Source organism: Nipponia nippon, unplaced genomic scaffold (genome assembly GCF_047370975.1).
Source record: "Nipponia nippon isolate SJK-2023a ecotype South Korea unplaced genomic scaffold, ASM4737097v1 scaffold_5, whole genome shotgun sequence".
Taxonomy (NCBI): Eukaryota; Metazoa; Chordata; class Aves; order Pelecaniformes; family Threskiornithidae; genus Nipponia; species Nipponia nippon.
Window position 1 is genome coordinate 10,162,924 of NW_028262369.1, and position 15,486 is coordinate 10,178,409.

Here is a 15,486-nt window from a genome sequence, read left to right on the forward strand (position 1 = left end):
TGCACAGCTGGTTAATCATTTACTGTGCCTAGCAGTGCTAATGCTTAGGAACGGGAAAGGAAAGTAATTCCCTCTCAAAGGGGATAAAGAAAGAAGGAGCATTCCAACATCTACCTTCCACAAAGTTGCTTGATTTCACCTGGAGGAGATGCTGTAGACAATGTTATTTTTTAACCTCTCAGGTAATAAATAGGTTGTCTTGGGAAGGAGGGAATAAATGGGGAGCCAGTAGTCTTTTTTTTTTTTTTTTTTTTCTTCCCCCCCCCTTGGCTTGGTCACTGTGTCATCTTTATGCTAAAAACCTTAAAGTGAAAATAAATACTTAATATTTGATTTTAAAATGGTGTTGTACTGAATAAACAGTAACATTTTAAAACGTTGGATAAGCTTAGTATTTACAATGACTTTTCTCTTTTAAGGTATTTGGCGTTATAAAAGGAACCAAAGTTGGACTTGTGGTTGATGTGTCTCATATGAGTTATGGACCTAGACTACTGGATTTTCAGGAGGACCTTTTGGTAAGTGATAATAAAGCAGACTTTGGCAATTATAACATACTAATCAAGCTTTTGTATAACTACAAGCCAGGAACTAAGTAGAAAAAAATCTGCTTAAATTCATAATATACAATACATTAGAAGTTTTCTGTTGTAGAAAAGTATCTTTTAAATGTCCTTGAAAGTGTAGTCTTTGTTAATGTCTAGATCCAAACAAACTCCAGTATGTACGATAATAATAATACTTTCCTTATTAATATTTGGAAGTTTCTCAATTCTTGTACCAGCATTCTCTATGGAATAAACTTGCCTAACAGAAACAGCTGTAAGAGCTAGAACCAAGTTGTACCTAGAGCTATTTATAGTAAATATAGTTTCCTTATGCTTTATGTTTTGTCACAACAAGTCACACTTCACAATTTCGGTCAGAACCTTGGTGAGTTAATCACTTCCTGAAGTTCCAAAAGAAACTCATCCTTTATTGTGCTCCTTAATTTTATAAAACTTTTTTAGTAAGGAAGGAAGACGTAATGTAGCTGGTTTACTATTTAACTTTGAAACTTTGTACAATTTCATTTCCTGCATTCAGAAATTATTTAAAATCAATTTATATTATCTGCAGTTTTCATTTTTGTGCATTTTAAATAAAACTCCTTCAAGAAAACTCAATTTCCACATAGTCTGGTTTGCTTAACCTTAATACCTGAACTATTGTTTAGCCCTATCATGACTATATATTAAACATTTTTAGTAACTGCTTGGTGGGTGAATATGCCCATTCTAGATCAATATGTTGTTTCATGTGCTCATCAACTGAAGAGGAAAACTGATACCAGTACAACAAATATTCCCTGCCTCCTGCCCCATAATAAATTGGCTGGATTACCGCAGGTTTGCAGGTTTTGTCTCTGCACTCCTTACCAAATATTTGAATCTGTGTGACTTTTTTTGGAAGCTTTTCTCTGTGGTAGTTGAAAATATTGCTGTCAACTATTTTTAGGAAATGACTATTTTTATTCTTTTACATAATAACCCTACTAGAAGCAGCATGGATAGTAATGCATTAACAATTTTTTTACTTATTAGTGCTTAATAGATGAACAGCTATCTTATAAGAAGCAATTGTACTGCCTCTCATTCAGTACAGAAATTTCACCTCTGTGGGAAAGTCCAAAAACCATCAATGTTCATGTGTAAGTAAGTTTGCTTCTCTGAAAAATAAAGGTGTTTCAAAGAAGGTCTCCATTCAATTAGAGTAATCTCTTGTAGATAATAAGTAGTGTTTTTCATCTTGTGCCTGCAGTGATTTGTAAAAGGGGAAAAAAACCCAACGAATTTTAAGTGCAGTCAGTGATTTCAAGCTGCATTTGTTCATGCATAAAATATCTTAGCAGTTCCTGTGGTTTCTGTTAATCTCCATGATCTATCTTACTTAGCACTTGCATGGTACGTGTACATATTCCATTTTTTTTTCCCCCTAGGCTACATGAAGCAAGACAGTGGATAAAACAGCTGGAGCCTGGTCGAGGCTGCAATTTGCTGAAAGCCTTAAAACATGTCCTTACGATGAAAGAACTGAATTCTCTGGTTCTTATTGTAGGAAGCTGGTAAATTCGTTATCTGTCCTAACAACTAGCTTTAACTTGGATACAGAATTGGTACAAGAATCTGAACTTGATACAAAAATGAATGGAAAATTTAAGATCCAGGTTTTGTGTTTTTAGTTCATGCCACTGAATTCCTTTATTTCTTCCCTTTTTTACTGTTTATAAATCTTCTCTTCTGATACGAAGCTACGTTTTTCCTTTGCCGATCAGTTATCGCAGTAATCTATTGAGAGTCTGCTAGCTCTAACGTTACATCAATAAAAATCCTTCAGCATTATTAAGGATGTTACTGAAAGGGTCTGCACCTCTGGGAAGATTAGATGATGAACTAGATTTTTCTGTAAAATAGCATTAAGCATTCAAAGATAGTCTTCTCTCTGTCATCTTGGTGCTGATGGAAAACTTAAAATATCTGATTAAATAAATGAAACCAGGCTGAGATCATATAACTTATGGACTTAAATTCTGCAGTTCTACTGTCATCATTTGAAAACTTGCAGTACTGTAGTCAGGATTACAAGAAAAAGACTACAGTAAGGATGCTGGGAGTCTTATGGTACTCCTAATTTATTCATTGTATTTATTTTAAATGTGCAAAAAAGGGATGGTGTAAGCTTGACAAGCTTGATCTTTAGGGTGATTGAGATTAGATTTCAGCTAACTTACTGAACACACAGTGTTCAGTTAAAAGGTTCCAAGTTTTGCTTAGGTCTTCTTTGAACAGAGAGCAGAAGTTTTTTAGTATGTGCAAGTGAAAACATCCTTAATTTCTGTCCCTGGCAGAAGTGTGGTGGGAAGAAAAGGTTTTTACTAGCCAAGAAGAACCATGAAAACTCAGGGAATGAAAACTGTGTGTAAGTTCTAAACACAAAGTTTTACTTTCTTTGGTGCCTTTGGAAGACAATGGACATCCTTACATATAGTTGAAGATCTGAGTTGAAAACTTTTCTATTGCAGTTTGTCACAAGGGGCAAAACCACAGTTCCTGATTTTTAGCTGCCAGGGCTAGCAAGGAATAATTTGGAACATTTCATCCACAAGCTGTTATGAACTGGAATAGAATCTTAGTGCTTTTATTATCATTCAGGTTTTCAGAACCAAACCCCAGTAGTGGTACCTCAGTAATTGTTGAAAGAGGGAGAGGAGGTCAAGTTATGCTAAATGACTGAATTACACTCCCATGATTTCTTATTTATTTCCCACTTAATTTTCTTCCCTGTCTTCTTCAGTATGGCTTTTTTTCCCCATTTGATTACTGCTATTGTTAATATCTTTTTTTCGTTATTTTTTTATATCAGCCCTGATCAGTCTTTGGAAGTATTGTCTGACTATGCTCAGCAGTGTATGCTGGGGAGAAAACTGCAGACTCATGCTGTTACATATGATTGCAGCAATCCTGCTTCTCTTGTAAGTAATTATGTTAATGCTTACTTCCGTAAGTGTCCTGACATTTGTTTCCTATTCAGCTGCAATATCTTCTCTCATAAACTTGTGGGGCAGCTAACCTGCTCATTAAAGAGTTCTTGATCTAGAGTTGTATTTTCTTTAGAGCAGATTTGAAAAAACTTGTTTGGAGCATTCATCTTGGTTCATACCAAAGCCAGAAGTGGCAACCAAGTGGTGTTGACAGGCTTGGCAGCTGAAGGGAAGCAGTTATTTCCAGATAATCATCCTGTGTGTTTACAGAGAAGACTTTGGGGCTAAGAGCTCTTTTGCAGGTGAAAGCAGAAAAATAGGCGACTTCAGGTAGGCAATATTGCAGTAAGGACAAATGGGTAGGGAGAGGGATCGTAGGAGAAAGGCAAGGACTTGGGATTGAGATCATACAAGTATGGCAGTCTCTGGGATAGGAATATTTTTGTATGGAACAGCATCAGTGCAAGACCTAGCAGCCCTGCTCAAATTATAGTGTTGATCACGAGTAGTGGTTTGGATGTTAGCAGTGACTGCCTGAAGGAAAAGGAGGACAGAAGGATAAGCAGTTACTTTTGATTAGCTTCGCCGTAGAAACTTGTTTTTAGGTGTTGATTGCTTGTTTAAGCTTTTCCCTGAGGCATGTAGTGACTTAAGTGGCAGGGAGGACTCAGTTGAAATCGTAGTTTGGAGAGAAGATTGAATGTAGTAAGGGTATTGCAGTCGTGGGGAAAAGGATCGCAGTGGTAGATGGTAGGAGAGAAGGAGATGGGAGAGGTGAAAAAAAGCAGCAAAGGATTTAAGAGGTAATTGTGGGCAGGGGAAAGATAGCCTAATATTTATACTTGTAGACTTCGGTGATATGCCTTTGATCTGACTAGCACAGGCCTGCCTTCAAAGGAAGAGAAAGCGACTGGCATTTTAACACAAGGTGAATGAACTTGACCCTTATTTCCTATTTTGTAAATTTCTTTACTGAGTTAGTTTTTCAGCCATATTAAAATAAGACTGGTAAGAAAACAATGGAAATACATGTAGTGAGAAAGCCAAAGTAATTGTACCTCAAAGATTCTTTTTCTATCTCTAATTGAGAATTGAATACCAACAACCCATGTTATCAAAAGAGACTGCTAAATCAAAGTAACTATTTTTCTTCCTTTTTGTACATATAGGCAGTTCTAAAGAACCTTGCAGAAGCTGTAAGAGGCCGTTATCATTGCTACTCTTCAAAGGGAGAGGTAGGTGACAGCTAGAGAGGTAAAGCATTTTTTTTTTCTTTTTGATGATTCTTCACTTTGAGGAGGTAAACTAATTGTCATCTGAGTAGAAGTTTATAGCAAGACTTGGTGCTGAAAGTCTCTGTCATAGAAGTGCTGAGGATGTGATCAATAAATCTGTGGTTAATTCTTTCTGCAACTGAAAATGCTTTCCTGAAAGTGCAATAAATTTTGCAGATATTGTTCACTGACTTAAAGCTAATGAACAGGATGAAAGCAGTGGCTTATTGCAGACTGATTCAAAATAATAAAATAATATCTTGTTTATAAAATGATGAATAACTTATATGCAGTGCATTAGATACATTTACACTCAATTCTACTGTGCCAGGCAGTCTGGTATGGATGTATGCACATCAAAGTAAGAAAGCTGTGTTTGGTTGGTATTTGAATAGTAGTTAACTTACTTTTCCCCCTTTGTTTTTGTATGTACAGAATTTTGATAGCAGTGATGTTCATCTGCTACTTCAGGAATCCCAAAAGGCTAAGGACCTACTCAAGAGCATCAAACAGACTTTTCAAAGAAGAATTGGTGGCTCACTTAGTAGAATAGCAAATGTATGTATCTTTTTATTTTCATATGTGCTTTGAAGTATCAGGGGTACAAGTTTTTAGTGTTGACGATGTAAAAAAAAATTATATGATTAATCCGGTATTTTGATAAGTGAAGTTTGAATATTATGTATTGGCCATCCATTGTAAGAGGAAATTAAGGCCAAAACCAGGAAAGGAGACATTTTGCTAGATATTCTCCAAAGTGCAGCAAGTTTTATAAACCAACCAAAATGCGATGAAAAGAACATTGTACCATGATCATAATGGAAATCTAAGAGAATCACTAGCCTAACTGTATGCATGATCATTTAAATTAAGTTCCAACAGTCCTTTAAATTGGTAAAAAGATACTTGCTCCACCCTGATTAAGGTGGACGCTTAAATCAGTTGCAAAATCATAAGGGCTTGTCTAGATCCATTACTAGTGTTGAAGTTAGGAAGCTACAGTCTGGCTGTTACACATCTGTCTGTGTGTTGGTCCTATCTTATCGTGAGGATTTGGCACCATTTGTTCTGTAACAATTGTCTTGGTAATGTTTCTATTTTTATGCCTTATTTCACCAACATACCAGGCGTTCTTACCCTGTTTGTCTTTTCTCCAATAAAGTAACTTCTAAGTGCTCTTGATGAAATACAGATGAGGGGAAAAAAAAAGAATCTCCTGTGATTTTTCTTTTTTCTATGGAGTGTTTGGATAATTTCTAGTTCTGCTTTGATCTGGTAGAGAAATTACTTACTCATGTCTTTCTTTCAGATAAGAAAGATAGTCTTAAGTGGAAATACGCATCTCTTGCCTTATTCTCATCTCTGTACTTTCTAGGGGTCTGGAAGTTTAGAAAGTGGCTGAACTCACCTATGCTTGTTAAACTTTAATGCTAAAAATTTGGCAGCGCTGTTTTACAAATCTGTGAGAAATTTTTTTCTTAACAAAATAGTCTGTTCTCTGTCACAACTACTGTAGGCAGTTGTGTGAGGTGGACAAGTCTGATCTGAAAGAGGGACTGAAACCTTCCATTGGGTATCCTTGAGTATGTGGTCATCTGACCTGAGACGTTCTGGACAGGAGGCAAACTGGTCATTTGTGAATAATATTTCTAATTCTGTTTCCCTTCATCCTCCCTAGTCCGTATATACAGAATTCTTTCATCTTTCTTCCAACCTCATAATTACTAAGGACCATGTACACTACATATGGAGCAGAAGTCACCCTGAAATGACTTAGAAGGTCCTATATCCCCAAATAAAAACATGTCATTTCAGAAACTTACTAGTCAAACCTTCTGTACAAAAAGCCATCTCCACAAACTTCTGTCCATTCATAAAACAAAGGTCTCTTACCCCTTTTGGAAAGAAAAGAATTCTAGTGCCCCATAGGAGTTTTTGTTGACCTGTTTCCATTTCTGTGAATGAAGGTAGAATGTGGTTCATTTGACTCTGTGGTCAGTGCAGGCAGAAAATGGAGCAGTCGAGATTTGATCTGTGTGTAACAAAGATCTTTTTCCTACTTGCTTTTCCTAGAGAAATGATTGGCTGTTTTCATGCCAGTATGTATAACCATGATGTTTTAATTTCTCTGTGGGTTTTTGCATTGTGGCAAGCAAAGTGAAGTTAATGGAACATTGTCCCCCAAAACCTATTTTTAGGAGGACCAATGATAGCTATTTTCAAAGTATTTTGCTTGTTGAAATCCCAGCACTTCGGTAAAACTAATATTCCATGCTGGATATTTTGGATTGAGGGTAACGAAAATTATGCTGAAACTTGCAAGAGTTTTTCTTAAAATCCATTCTAGGTTTCCACAGAATTTGCAAATACAGCACATTCCAACTTCTTATCAAAGCCTCCAAAGCATGAAGGACCGTTAGTTATTCAAACACCATGCATTCTGGACAAAACCTCAACAGACTGGTTAAAGACAAATGGATTGAAAGGTAGCACAGAAAGAAAAGCTTAACAGATATGAAACATGAATTAAAGACAGAGCACGTGGGTTATTTAATTTCTTTGTTCCTTGATATAGCTAAAAAGTTAAACCTTTATCAAGTTTTGGCTCCCAGTGCTTTCTCTCCTGTGGAAGAATTCGTACCTATTCTTAAAAAAACAGTATCATCGACTCTACATGAGGTAAGTGATGGGGACCCTTTCTTTGTTTGTTTTTTTTTCTTTCATTTTTCTAATTAAAACCAGTACTTTATAAGTTAGTGAAATTCTACAGGCTTTAACTGAAACTTGAGTTGTAGGTTCGAATCAAATACTTACGCCATTCTTAAGAATGATTCAGGAAGTAATTCCATGTTAGTGTAACTTATATAGGCTTCTGAAAACACATAACTATTATTTGTCCTTCTAGAAAGCGATGATGCAGTTTGAGTGGTATGATGGAACTGTGAAAAATATCCATGTTGACCTGCCAGTATTATACAACTATCAGGTGAGTTGTCTATAGTGATGTGGCCTTGTCAGGGCTAGATTACCATCTAATTATTCCACATTAATTATCCTGTTACATAAATACTGTGGGGATTCATGCGCAGACAGCTGTCCATGTAAGTCTGCAGTGATCTGGTCAGGCTTGGGACCCAGATTCTTACAGTAGTGAGGAGGGGAGGCTAAGTAAGAGAAAGAGTCCATCAGTGCTGCTCATAAATACAGCAGTGTGCATTTTGCGATCTATGTGTAAGAATGTATTTACGTTATTTTACCCACGTATGTATGAATCCTTTAGCCTGTACATTGAAAGGATACAGCATAATAGAGTACTCCTGCTTGCTTTAACAGAACTGTCCCATTTCATCTTGGTTTAAGCATTAAAAAAAGGTTTTATATCTTGTTTTATCTCTTTGAAAGTCAAACAAGCTTTATGAAGAAGAATGTCTAACTGTTACTGGCTAGACCAAGAAAGACTCAAGGCATAGCAGGAACACTCTAGGAAGTAGTGTAGGAGCAAGCTTGGATGATTATTGCATGACTTGAAAGATGTTGTGTGATATGAGAGTATGTGCAAAGGCACATAACATAGCAGCAAACCAGAGCCTCTTCCTGTAGTAGCAACCTAGTCCCTCAGATGTGTAGGAAAGAGAGTCAAGGCAAGGGGTAATTTTGAAATAAAAGTTTGATCTTAAACTATCAAATAATCCAGAAGACTGGTTGAATAAGGAACTAAAAAAATATACTGTGACATGAGTTTGGTAGGTGAGCTTCTCTCCGCTCCATGGATGGATGGATAGAGTTGGGGAGAATGGTGAATTAAGAGGAATGATGAAAAAAGACACAGTATTCCAGATCAGTGATGTTGATTTCTGCATGTGGGGAAGATGGCAGAAGCATATGAAAGTTTGCATTATGAAGAAAGCCACAGGAATAAAATTAGGTTGCCTTGATCAGCATCTTGCATTAGTCTGTATTCTATGTTTGGATAACGAACATAGAATATGTTTGTACATACACGAGTGAGTTTCTCCTGTGTAGTTTGGGGTGGATCCTACAGCATCCAGCACCCGCTCTCCTTCTGTTTGAAATCCTGCTGTAATACCTTAAGACCAGTAATGTAGTACAGTCCATATGGAGAGTCCAGTAGGATTTGGAGATACAGTTTATATTCCGAATTCAGCATCTGATCTGTACTTTCAGAGACATCACATTAGCTTTTTCATTGTGAATCCTTCACTCTTTCCCCATCAGAAGTAGCTAGTAGTCTCCACTGCAAAATTAGGAGATCCAAAGCTAGTAAGTTCTACATGATTGCTAAATGGTAATATTCTGCAGATGGTCACATCAGAAGTAATTCACTCTGAAGTTCCTCTCTTACCAAGAGTAGCATTTTAACCTTGATAGTGTTCCTGCAACACTCTTGCCATGCATTTAGACAGAATATATTTTTGCTGATATGAATGTCAAGGACAAATGATTTTGATGTGTTTTCAGCATAACCAACATTTTTTAAGAATCAGAAAGACAAAATTATTTCTGCTTACTCTATAGAAGGTTGTCATACTTCTGCTTTACTCTAAAGTGTCAGTAGAAGCTGGTATTTGTATTTCATGTTTTAGGATATGGTCAACTGTTCTTTATACTTCATGTGAATTCTGAAGATTGTGCCAGCATAGCGCTGCAAACCACATTCTCCTAAATTATTCTAGTTTATCCCCTTCATCTACAGCTTGCATGGAGGTTGTTTTTTGTTTGTTTTTTTTTCCTCTCTTCTTGCAAAGTGAGTGTGGTATGAGGAAACTACACTCTTCAGGCTTAGCTGGGCATGTGTGGGCAGTGGATGCCGCAGCTTTGGTTTTGCAGCTTTATGTGCAAGGTGAAATACTGTGGAGGGATTTGAGTCCTGGGAAAAACAAGAGGATTGTGTCATTGTGCAGCATGGTATGACGAGCAGAGGCACCCAATGCTTTCAGATCTAGAGCTCCACGTGCTGCACTAGAGGCAAGACAAGAACTGTCCTCATCCTGGGGCAAAAAGTAGCAATCACAAAATGGAAGCCTTTAAGTGTTGTTTGCTGTTAGTTAGCAGGAAATTAGCAGGAAACTATTTTTATGAAGGGGTTCAAGAAGGTTGAGCACACCCTGTTATATAGGCTCAGAAAGCTGGCTAGAGTTCAGGAAACACAGAAGATTCTCCAATGATACCGACTGCCCCATTTAGTTTGAGAAATCCATGTAATACTTAAAAAATGCCTACTCTGTGCCTTCCAGTCTGTAACCGTGTGTATAAAGGCTGTTTCTCAATAGTCGTTCAGGCCTTTAGGAATGCCAGTTGTTTCCATAGCAAGCAGTGTGGAGTTTGCCTTGGAAGATTGAAGGGGTCGGTGAAAATGATTTAATAAGACTAAAAGTATTAAAACCATCCAGCTATGTACTCTGGCCCACCCTTGAGAAAGAGAGGGGGATGTTGGTGATAAATACGGCAGACAGAAAGGAGGCCAGGTAACTGTTTCTTTTATGTGGCATGTGTGATGCTCTCTAAATTGTAATCGAGTGGCAGAACAAGGTAATATCTCAGTGGCTGAGTCACTGGTAATATAAGTGAATTCTTCATCGGGCAACTTTTTAGCAAGTAAATGATTTTTAAAATATTCAGGTGGCATTGACTTTGGTGTCTGCCTAAAGGGAAGCTTTAAAAGAGAGCTTACAAACAATGTTCTAGATGGTGTCACTGGTGAATTCAATAAGAACAATAGAATTCCTTCTAGATAATAACTTTATGTTAAGTTTTGATTGCATTGTCTCAAGTCAGAGCAGCTTTTTATTCCAAGACCTCTTCATTTGTGTCAAGCACAACAGGATGGCCATTCACTTTGAAGAAAAGATCGGTGTCTAAGACAATGCTCTATATGTCTTCTTACCTTTCTCTCTATCTCCCTCGAGCTACATTGCACACTGCTCTCTGCCATCTCTTACGTTCACCTTAAGTTTTTGAACTGGCTGCACAAACTTATTATCCTGCTTTGCATTTGCCTTCAGCCTGATAGTTGCCAGACTTTCTTCAAGAGGATAGCAAGGCTGCTACTAGAGTTTTCTCCTCAAGCTTGCAGATTAACTAAGAACACTACTAGGTCTGGGATGTTGGGATTTTTGGATATTTGCCATGATGATATTACTGTATAGATAACCTTAAAACTGCTGGCACACTAGGAGAATATTTACACTGTATGGGATTTTGAGGATCTTTGAGGACTACATTAGCTCTTTTAAGTGTGGAAGAAGTGGAGATACATACATATACCGGTAACGTAATGAAGGCTGCTGGAATTCTTACAGGCAGTAGTGATTTTTGAGGATTGCCTCCTTGGTCAGAATACGGCTCATCAGAGAGTGGGACAAGTTTAATGAAATAGAAGCTGCTTAGGGATATTTGCAGCCAGAGTATGTAATATAGTGGTCTCTTCCATTCTTTTTCTTTTCTCTCTTCTGTACCATTCCACTAGCAGTCCTGACAAAGGGCTATGGGAGTGTTTCCAGGCAGGGCAAATATTTCTTTAAAATGGAGGAGGGATGAGAAATCTGTAGAACTCTGTAGTCAGACAGAGTGTAAAGTTTAACTGGCTGATGTGAAAGCAGCTGCTGTCTCCTTGATCACCGGTAGATGCTTGTGTTTGTGCTCCAAAAGCATGCTACCTTATAGCTTTTTCTCCGAGTTCAGTGTCCTTTTCTAGCTTCATTTGCCCTCGTATGTATAATGGATACATATGCTTGCAAAGGTCATGTTCTATAGAGCTTGGACAAATTGCCTTAATGTCTTCGAATCGATACTGTGTAAAAGAATGACATGTGTTTGAAAATATTGTGTTTATTTTAAATGATGTGTTTTGTTACGAACACTGCCTAAAATTGCTATTGAAGAAATGGTAAGTTTGCAAAAACTGTGTTTTGAAACTTTTTTTTAATGTGTTTGACCACTATTTTGGGACATGCTAGCAAAGGAAAATGTGAAGAGCCTTCAGACCTTTAGACCCCTTGGGGCGCTTTTATCACTGTATGTTTTTCTCATGGACTGTGTTCTCTTACCTTTACTAAGAATGAAATGCTACTGTGAAAATGAATGAAAGTCATTAATTTTTTCAATATTATGCTGTCATGTTACTTCTGGATTAAGCATTTGGCAATAAAAGACTTACTTGAACTTTTTATTTTTAGCTTAAATTTTCTGTATTTCATCCACAGAAACTGCTTTCTAAAATGGTAAGAATCTATGAGAAACGAATTGATTGGCTATCTGTTGCTAGCAGAAGAATATGGGGAAGTGTTTGTGAAAGCAGGTATTGTACTTTGGTAGTCCTTTTTTTTGTGTATTGGTGATGGTTCTTATTTGCCAGCCTTCGCTTTGTGTGTGAGTCAGCACCAAGTAGTACAGGGCAGAAAACAGTCAGATGTAGAGACAACAGTTGCAGATACGACCAGTTTAAGCAATCCACTTTTGAAAACGGATATTGATATTCAGCTTCTTTAATAATCCAGTGAATTTACCGAATCCAGTCATCATCAGTCAACACAAAACTGCAATTTCCATGAGACAGAATGAGACTCTTAAATTAGAGTTATCTAGCAAGTAAGCCACACGTTTCAGACATGTTTTGGATATGCAAGTACAGAGAAGGAAAAGGACCTGTTTAGGGTTCAACAGCCATTATGGCACTACATGTGCCAGTACCCTGATTAGTGCATAGCTTAAGAAAGACAGACTTTTCCATTATTCTTACGACTTTTTTTAAAATCTCACCTTATGTTTTGCAGGTTTTTTTAATATAGATTCAGTGTTTATCCATTTTGATACATATCAAACACTATACAGTTAGAGTACAGTGAAGACAAGAATATGTAATTGAAGAAGATTTTTTTTTTTTTTTTTTTAATGAGTACCGTGTTTCTTATATAGGGTGGTTATACTTGTTGATATATCAGTGACAAACTCCATGTACATCTCCCATATCCAACATTCTTTGCGGCTTTTACTTGAGGAACAAATGTCAAATAAGGATTACTTCAATATTATTGCGTAAGCAACTATTTAAGATTCTTTTAAAATAATTTTAACGCATTGCAATGAAGAAGTATGCTGAGAGATTGTAGTTACTAATGGGCATATTTTAGGGTTTTTTTAATTGTATATAACATTTTATGATGAAGTAATTGCAAGAGTAGCACTGATTTATCATTTTTGCATAGGTGTATGGATCAGATCTACAGAGACCAGATTAGTAATTAAAAATCACTGTTTTGGGTGAGGCTCACTGAAACTGATTGCATCATACCTGCAACAAATTCTCTTCCTGCTATATTGTTCGTAACAGTATCAGGTCACATGTCAGAAACTTTTACTGGAAGAGGATTCTGGAGGTGTCTCAGGTACCATAACTGAGAACGCCCTTTAAATTTTACAGTAACTCCAATACTTTTTTTAATATGTAATAGTACTAAAATTTTGTACTCAACACTAGTAGTCAGAAATGTGTGGCCCAGCTGCTCAAGAGCAGCTGGGCAGGTTTCTGAACGGCAGGTAAAAGCAACAGACAGCAGCTCATGGAGTTCCAAACCTGGTGGCAGAGCAGATCTGTTACCTCACAAGAGAGATACAAGCAGCATCTGAGGGTTGGAGTGGTTTTGTTGCAATACTTCTGCTGAGCTTTTACCAGCTCATTTAGTATCCTGTTCAGGAAAGAAAAATGTAGTCTGGCCCACTACTTTGAAAATCTGACAACCCCTGAGTGATGGATAAATGTGAATAATTAAATTGTTTGAAATAGAAAATAGTTAGCATCAGGCAATTTTACGTCTGTAATACCCCAAATCAGATTTTTATTTTTCAGTGAATTTGCTCTGTAATTTTTTTGTTCTAAAGCATAATCTGAAAATTAATTGCTGTTATCTTCCCGTGAAAGATTTGGGAGTGATGTTGTGCCTTGGCAGCTGGAACTGGTTCCTTCCCAACCAGAAAACTTACAAAATGCTTGGAGGTAGGATCAAATAACTTTCCCATACGTCTGAATTAAGCAATTGTAGGTGTCGTGAAACTGATAAAACAGAGAAACAGATTTAAGCAGCATTGTGAACAATTTACAAAATAGATATATTTATCATATTACAAAAATATTTTTCCATTAACTGTTCTACACTGATTGTTCGGGATGGCTTGTTGTGAAAACAGCATTATAAATTTAATATGTCCTAGTCACTTTGTATTTCATATATACACAAATTATATATGTGCACAGATACAGAAGTGTCTGTGTAAGAAATGCACAGGTTACATGAAGAACTGAAAATTGCTTTAAATTCAACTGGGATGTGAAAGCTAAACTGTGTTTTTTCCCCACATACACTGGAAACAAATCCCAGGTTTCTGTTTGTGGAGTCACACCCTCAGCGGTTTCATTATGCCTCTGTGTTTTCATTTTTATTCCTGTAAGTTCTACTATATTAAATTTTTTCTACATAAAATTAAGAGAGAATTCTTTCATCTCTATGCTCTGAATCTTATCTTAAAAACTAGTGTGCCATGGTGGCAGTACAGAAACGAGAACAAATAATTTGGGTCATTATATAATCTGTTTTTGCTGTCTGTCATTGTCAAAAATTTTAGACTCCAGTGCAGTATTATTTAAGATTCTTAGTTCTCTTTATTCCTTTAAGCAGAAACAAAAGCTTTTGTTGCTTCATTCTTTGAACTATAAACATTTTCTTTTAGGTGGGTGTTGAGCTTGCAGTGCAAAGGGAGTAGAAACCTCATGAGTGCACTCAGGAGAGCTGTGGAAATAGACTTCAGAGAAAAAGATAAACACAAATCACAAGGACTTTACCTGCTGACTACTGGAATACCTGATCAGGAAACAGTAAGTATCATCCCAGCTTTTGCAACTCTTCTGTAAGTTCCTGTCAGAATTAATCTCAACTTCCCCCCCCCCGCCCCTTTTGGCTAGTCACCATAGCTTGTTGGCAGAATACTTCTCCTTTATGTATCTAAGCCAGCACAGCTGTCAGGATCTCAAACTGCCATTTCTGCAATTGCTATTTGTGTGTTGGAGGCAGCAATTATTAATAATGTGTGAATCATAGAAAGTTCAAGAGGTGTTTTTAGGATTCCTTTCCCACTCCAGCTCTGGCCATCATTTCACTGCAAATTTCTGAGTTTAAATAAACCAACTCCGATTTTTCGTATGATATCATTTCCTTATAACTACTGGGAACAAAGCCACAAATAATTTTATGGTGGAACTCCATAGTACATTATGTAGAGACAGCTCCTATTTTTAATAACAATTATGCATTGCTTGGATATATGTTCATAGTGCATGTGCTCTGTGACTGTTAAGCCACGTGGGCAGCCTAGAGTTTCTGAACATATGGTAATCCAACTGGAATAACCATGCGTGCACAGCAGGGCATCTCTTGCTTTTGTTACCAAACTTCTGGAAATTCTGGGCAAACCTAAGAAATCATTAAAAGCCCATGTGGATAACAAGAAAACAAAGGATAAGTACAAAAAGGCAAATGAATAGTTCCATCCCTACTTTGCTTCAGTGCGTGGCTATCCTTGAAGTCTTTATTCCCGTAGTTACCCTGTCTCACTTCATGGCTGCAGCAATGCTGTTGCTGTTGTCACTATTACTAGTGACAGTTTTTGTGTATATGCATG

General features: G+C 37.0%; 1 protein-coding gene across 2 annotated transcripts in view; it reads left to right on the plus strand.

Moving 5' to 3' along the window:
- Positions 1-15,486, plus strand: part of VWA3A (von Willebrand factor A domain containing 3A) — a 35,678-nt gene that overhangs the window by 3,657 nt on the left and 16,535 nt on the right. For both annotated transcript variants that reach the window (XM_087734063.1, XM_087734064.1), the window contains exons 7-19: positions 420-518; positions 1,584-1,690; positions 1,979-2,104; positions 3,403-3,511; positions 4,690-4,755; positions 5,230-5,352; positions 7,142-7,280; positions 7,370-7,473; positions 7,700-7,780; positions 12,018-12,112; positions 12,730-12,849; positions 13,733-13,807; positions 14,539-14,683. In XM_087734063.1, coding sequence (XP_087590189.1) covers positions 420-518; positions 1,584-1,690; positions 1,979-2,104; positions 3,403-3,511; positions 4,690-4,755; positions 5,230-5,352; positions 7,142-7,280; positions 7,370-7,473; positions 7,700-7,780; positions 12,018-12,112; positions 12,730-12,849; positions 13,733-13,807; positions 14,539-14,683 — 1,389 coding nt within the window. The remainder of the gene's footprint in view (positions 1-419; positions 519-1,583; positions 1,691-1,978; positions 2,105-3,402; positions 3,512-4,689; positions 4,756-5,229; positions 5,353-7,141; positions 7,281-7,369; positions 7,474-7,699; positions 7,781-12,017; positions 12,113-12,729; positions 12,850-13,732; positions 13,808-14,538; positions 14,684-15,486) is intronic.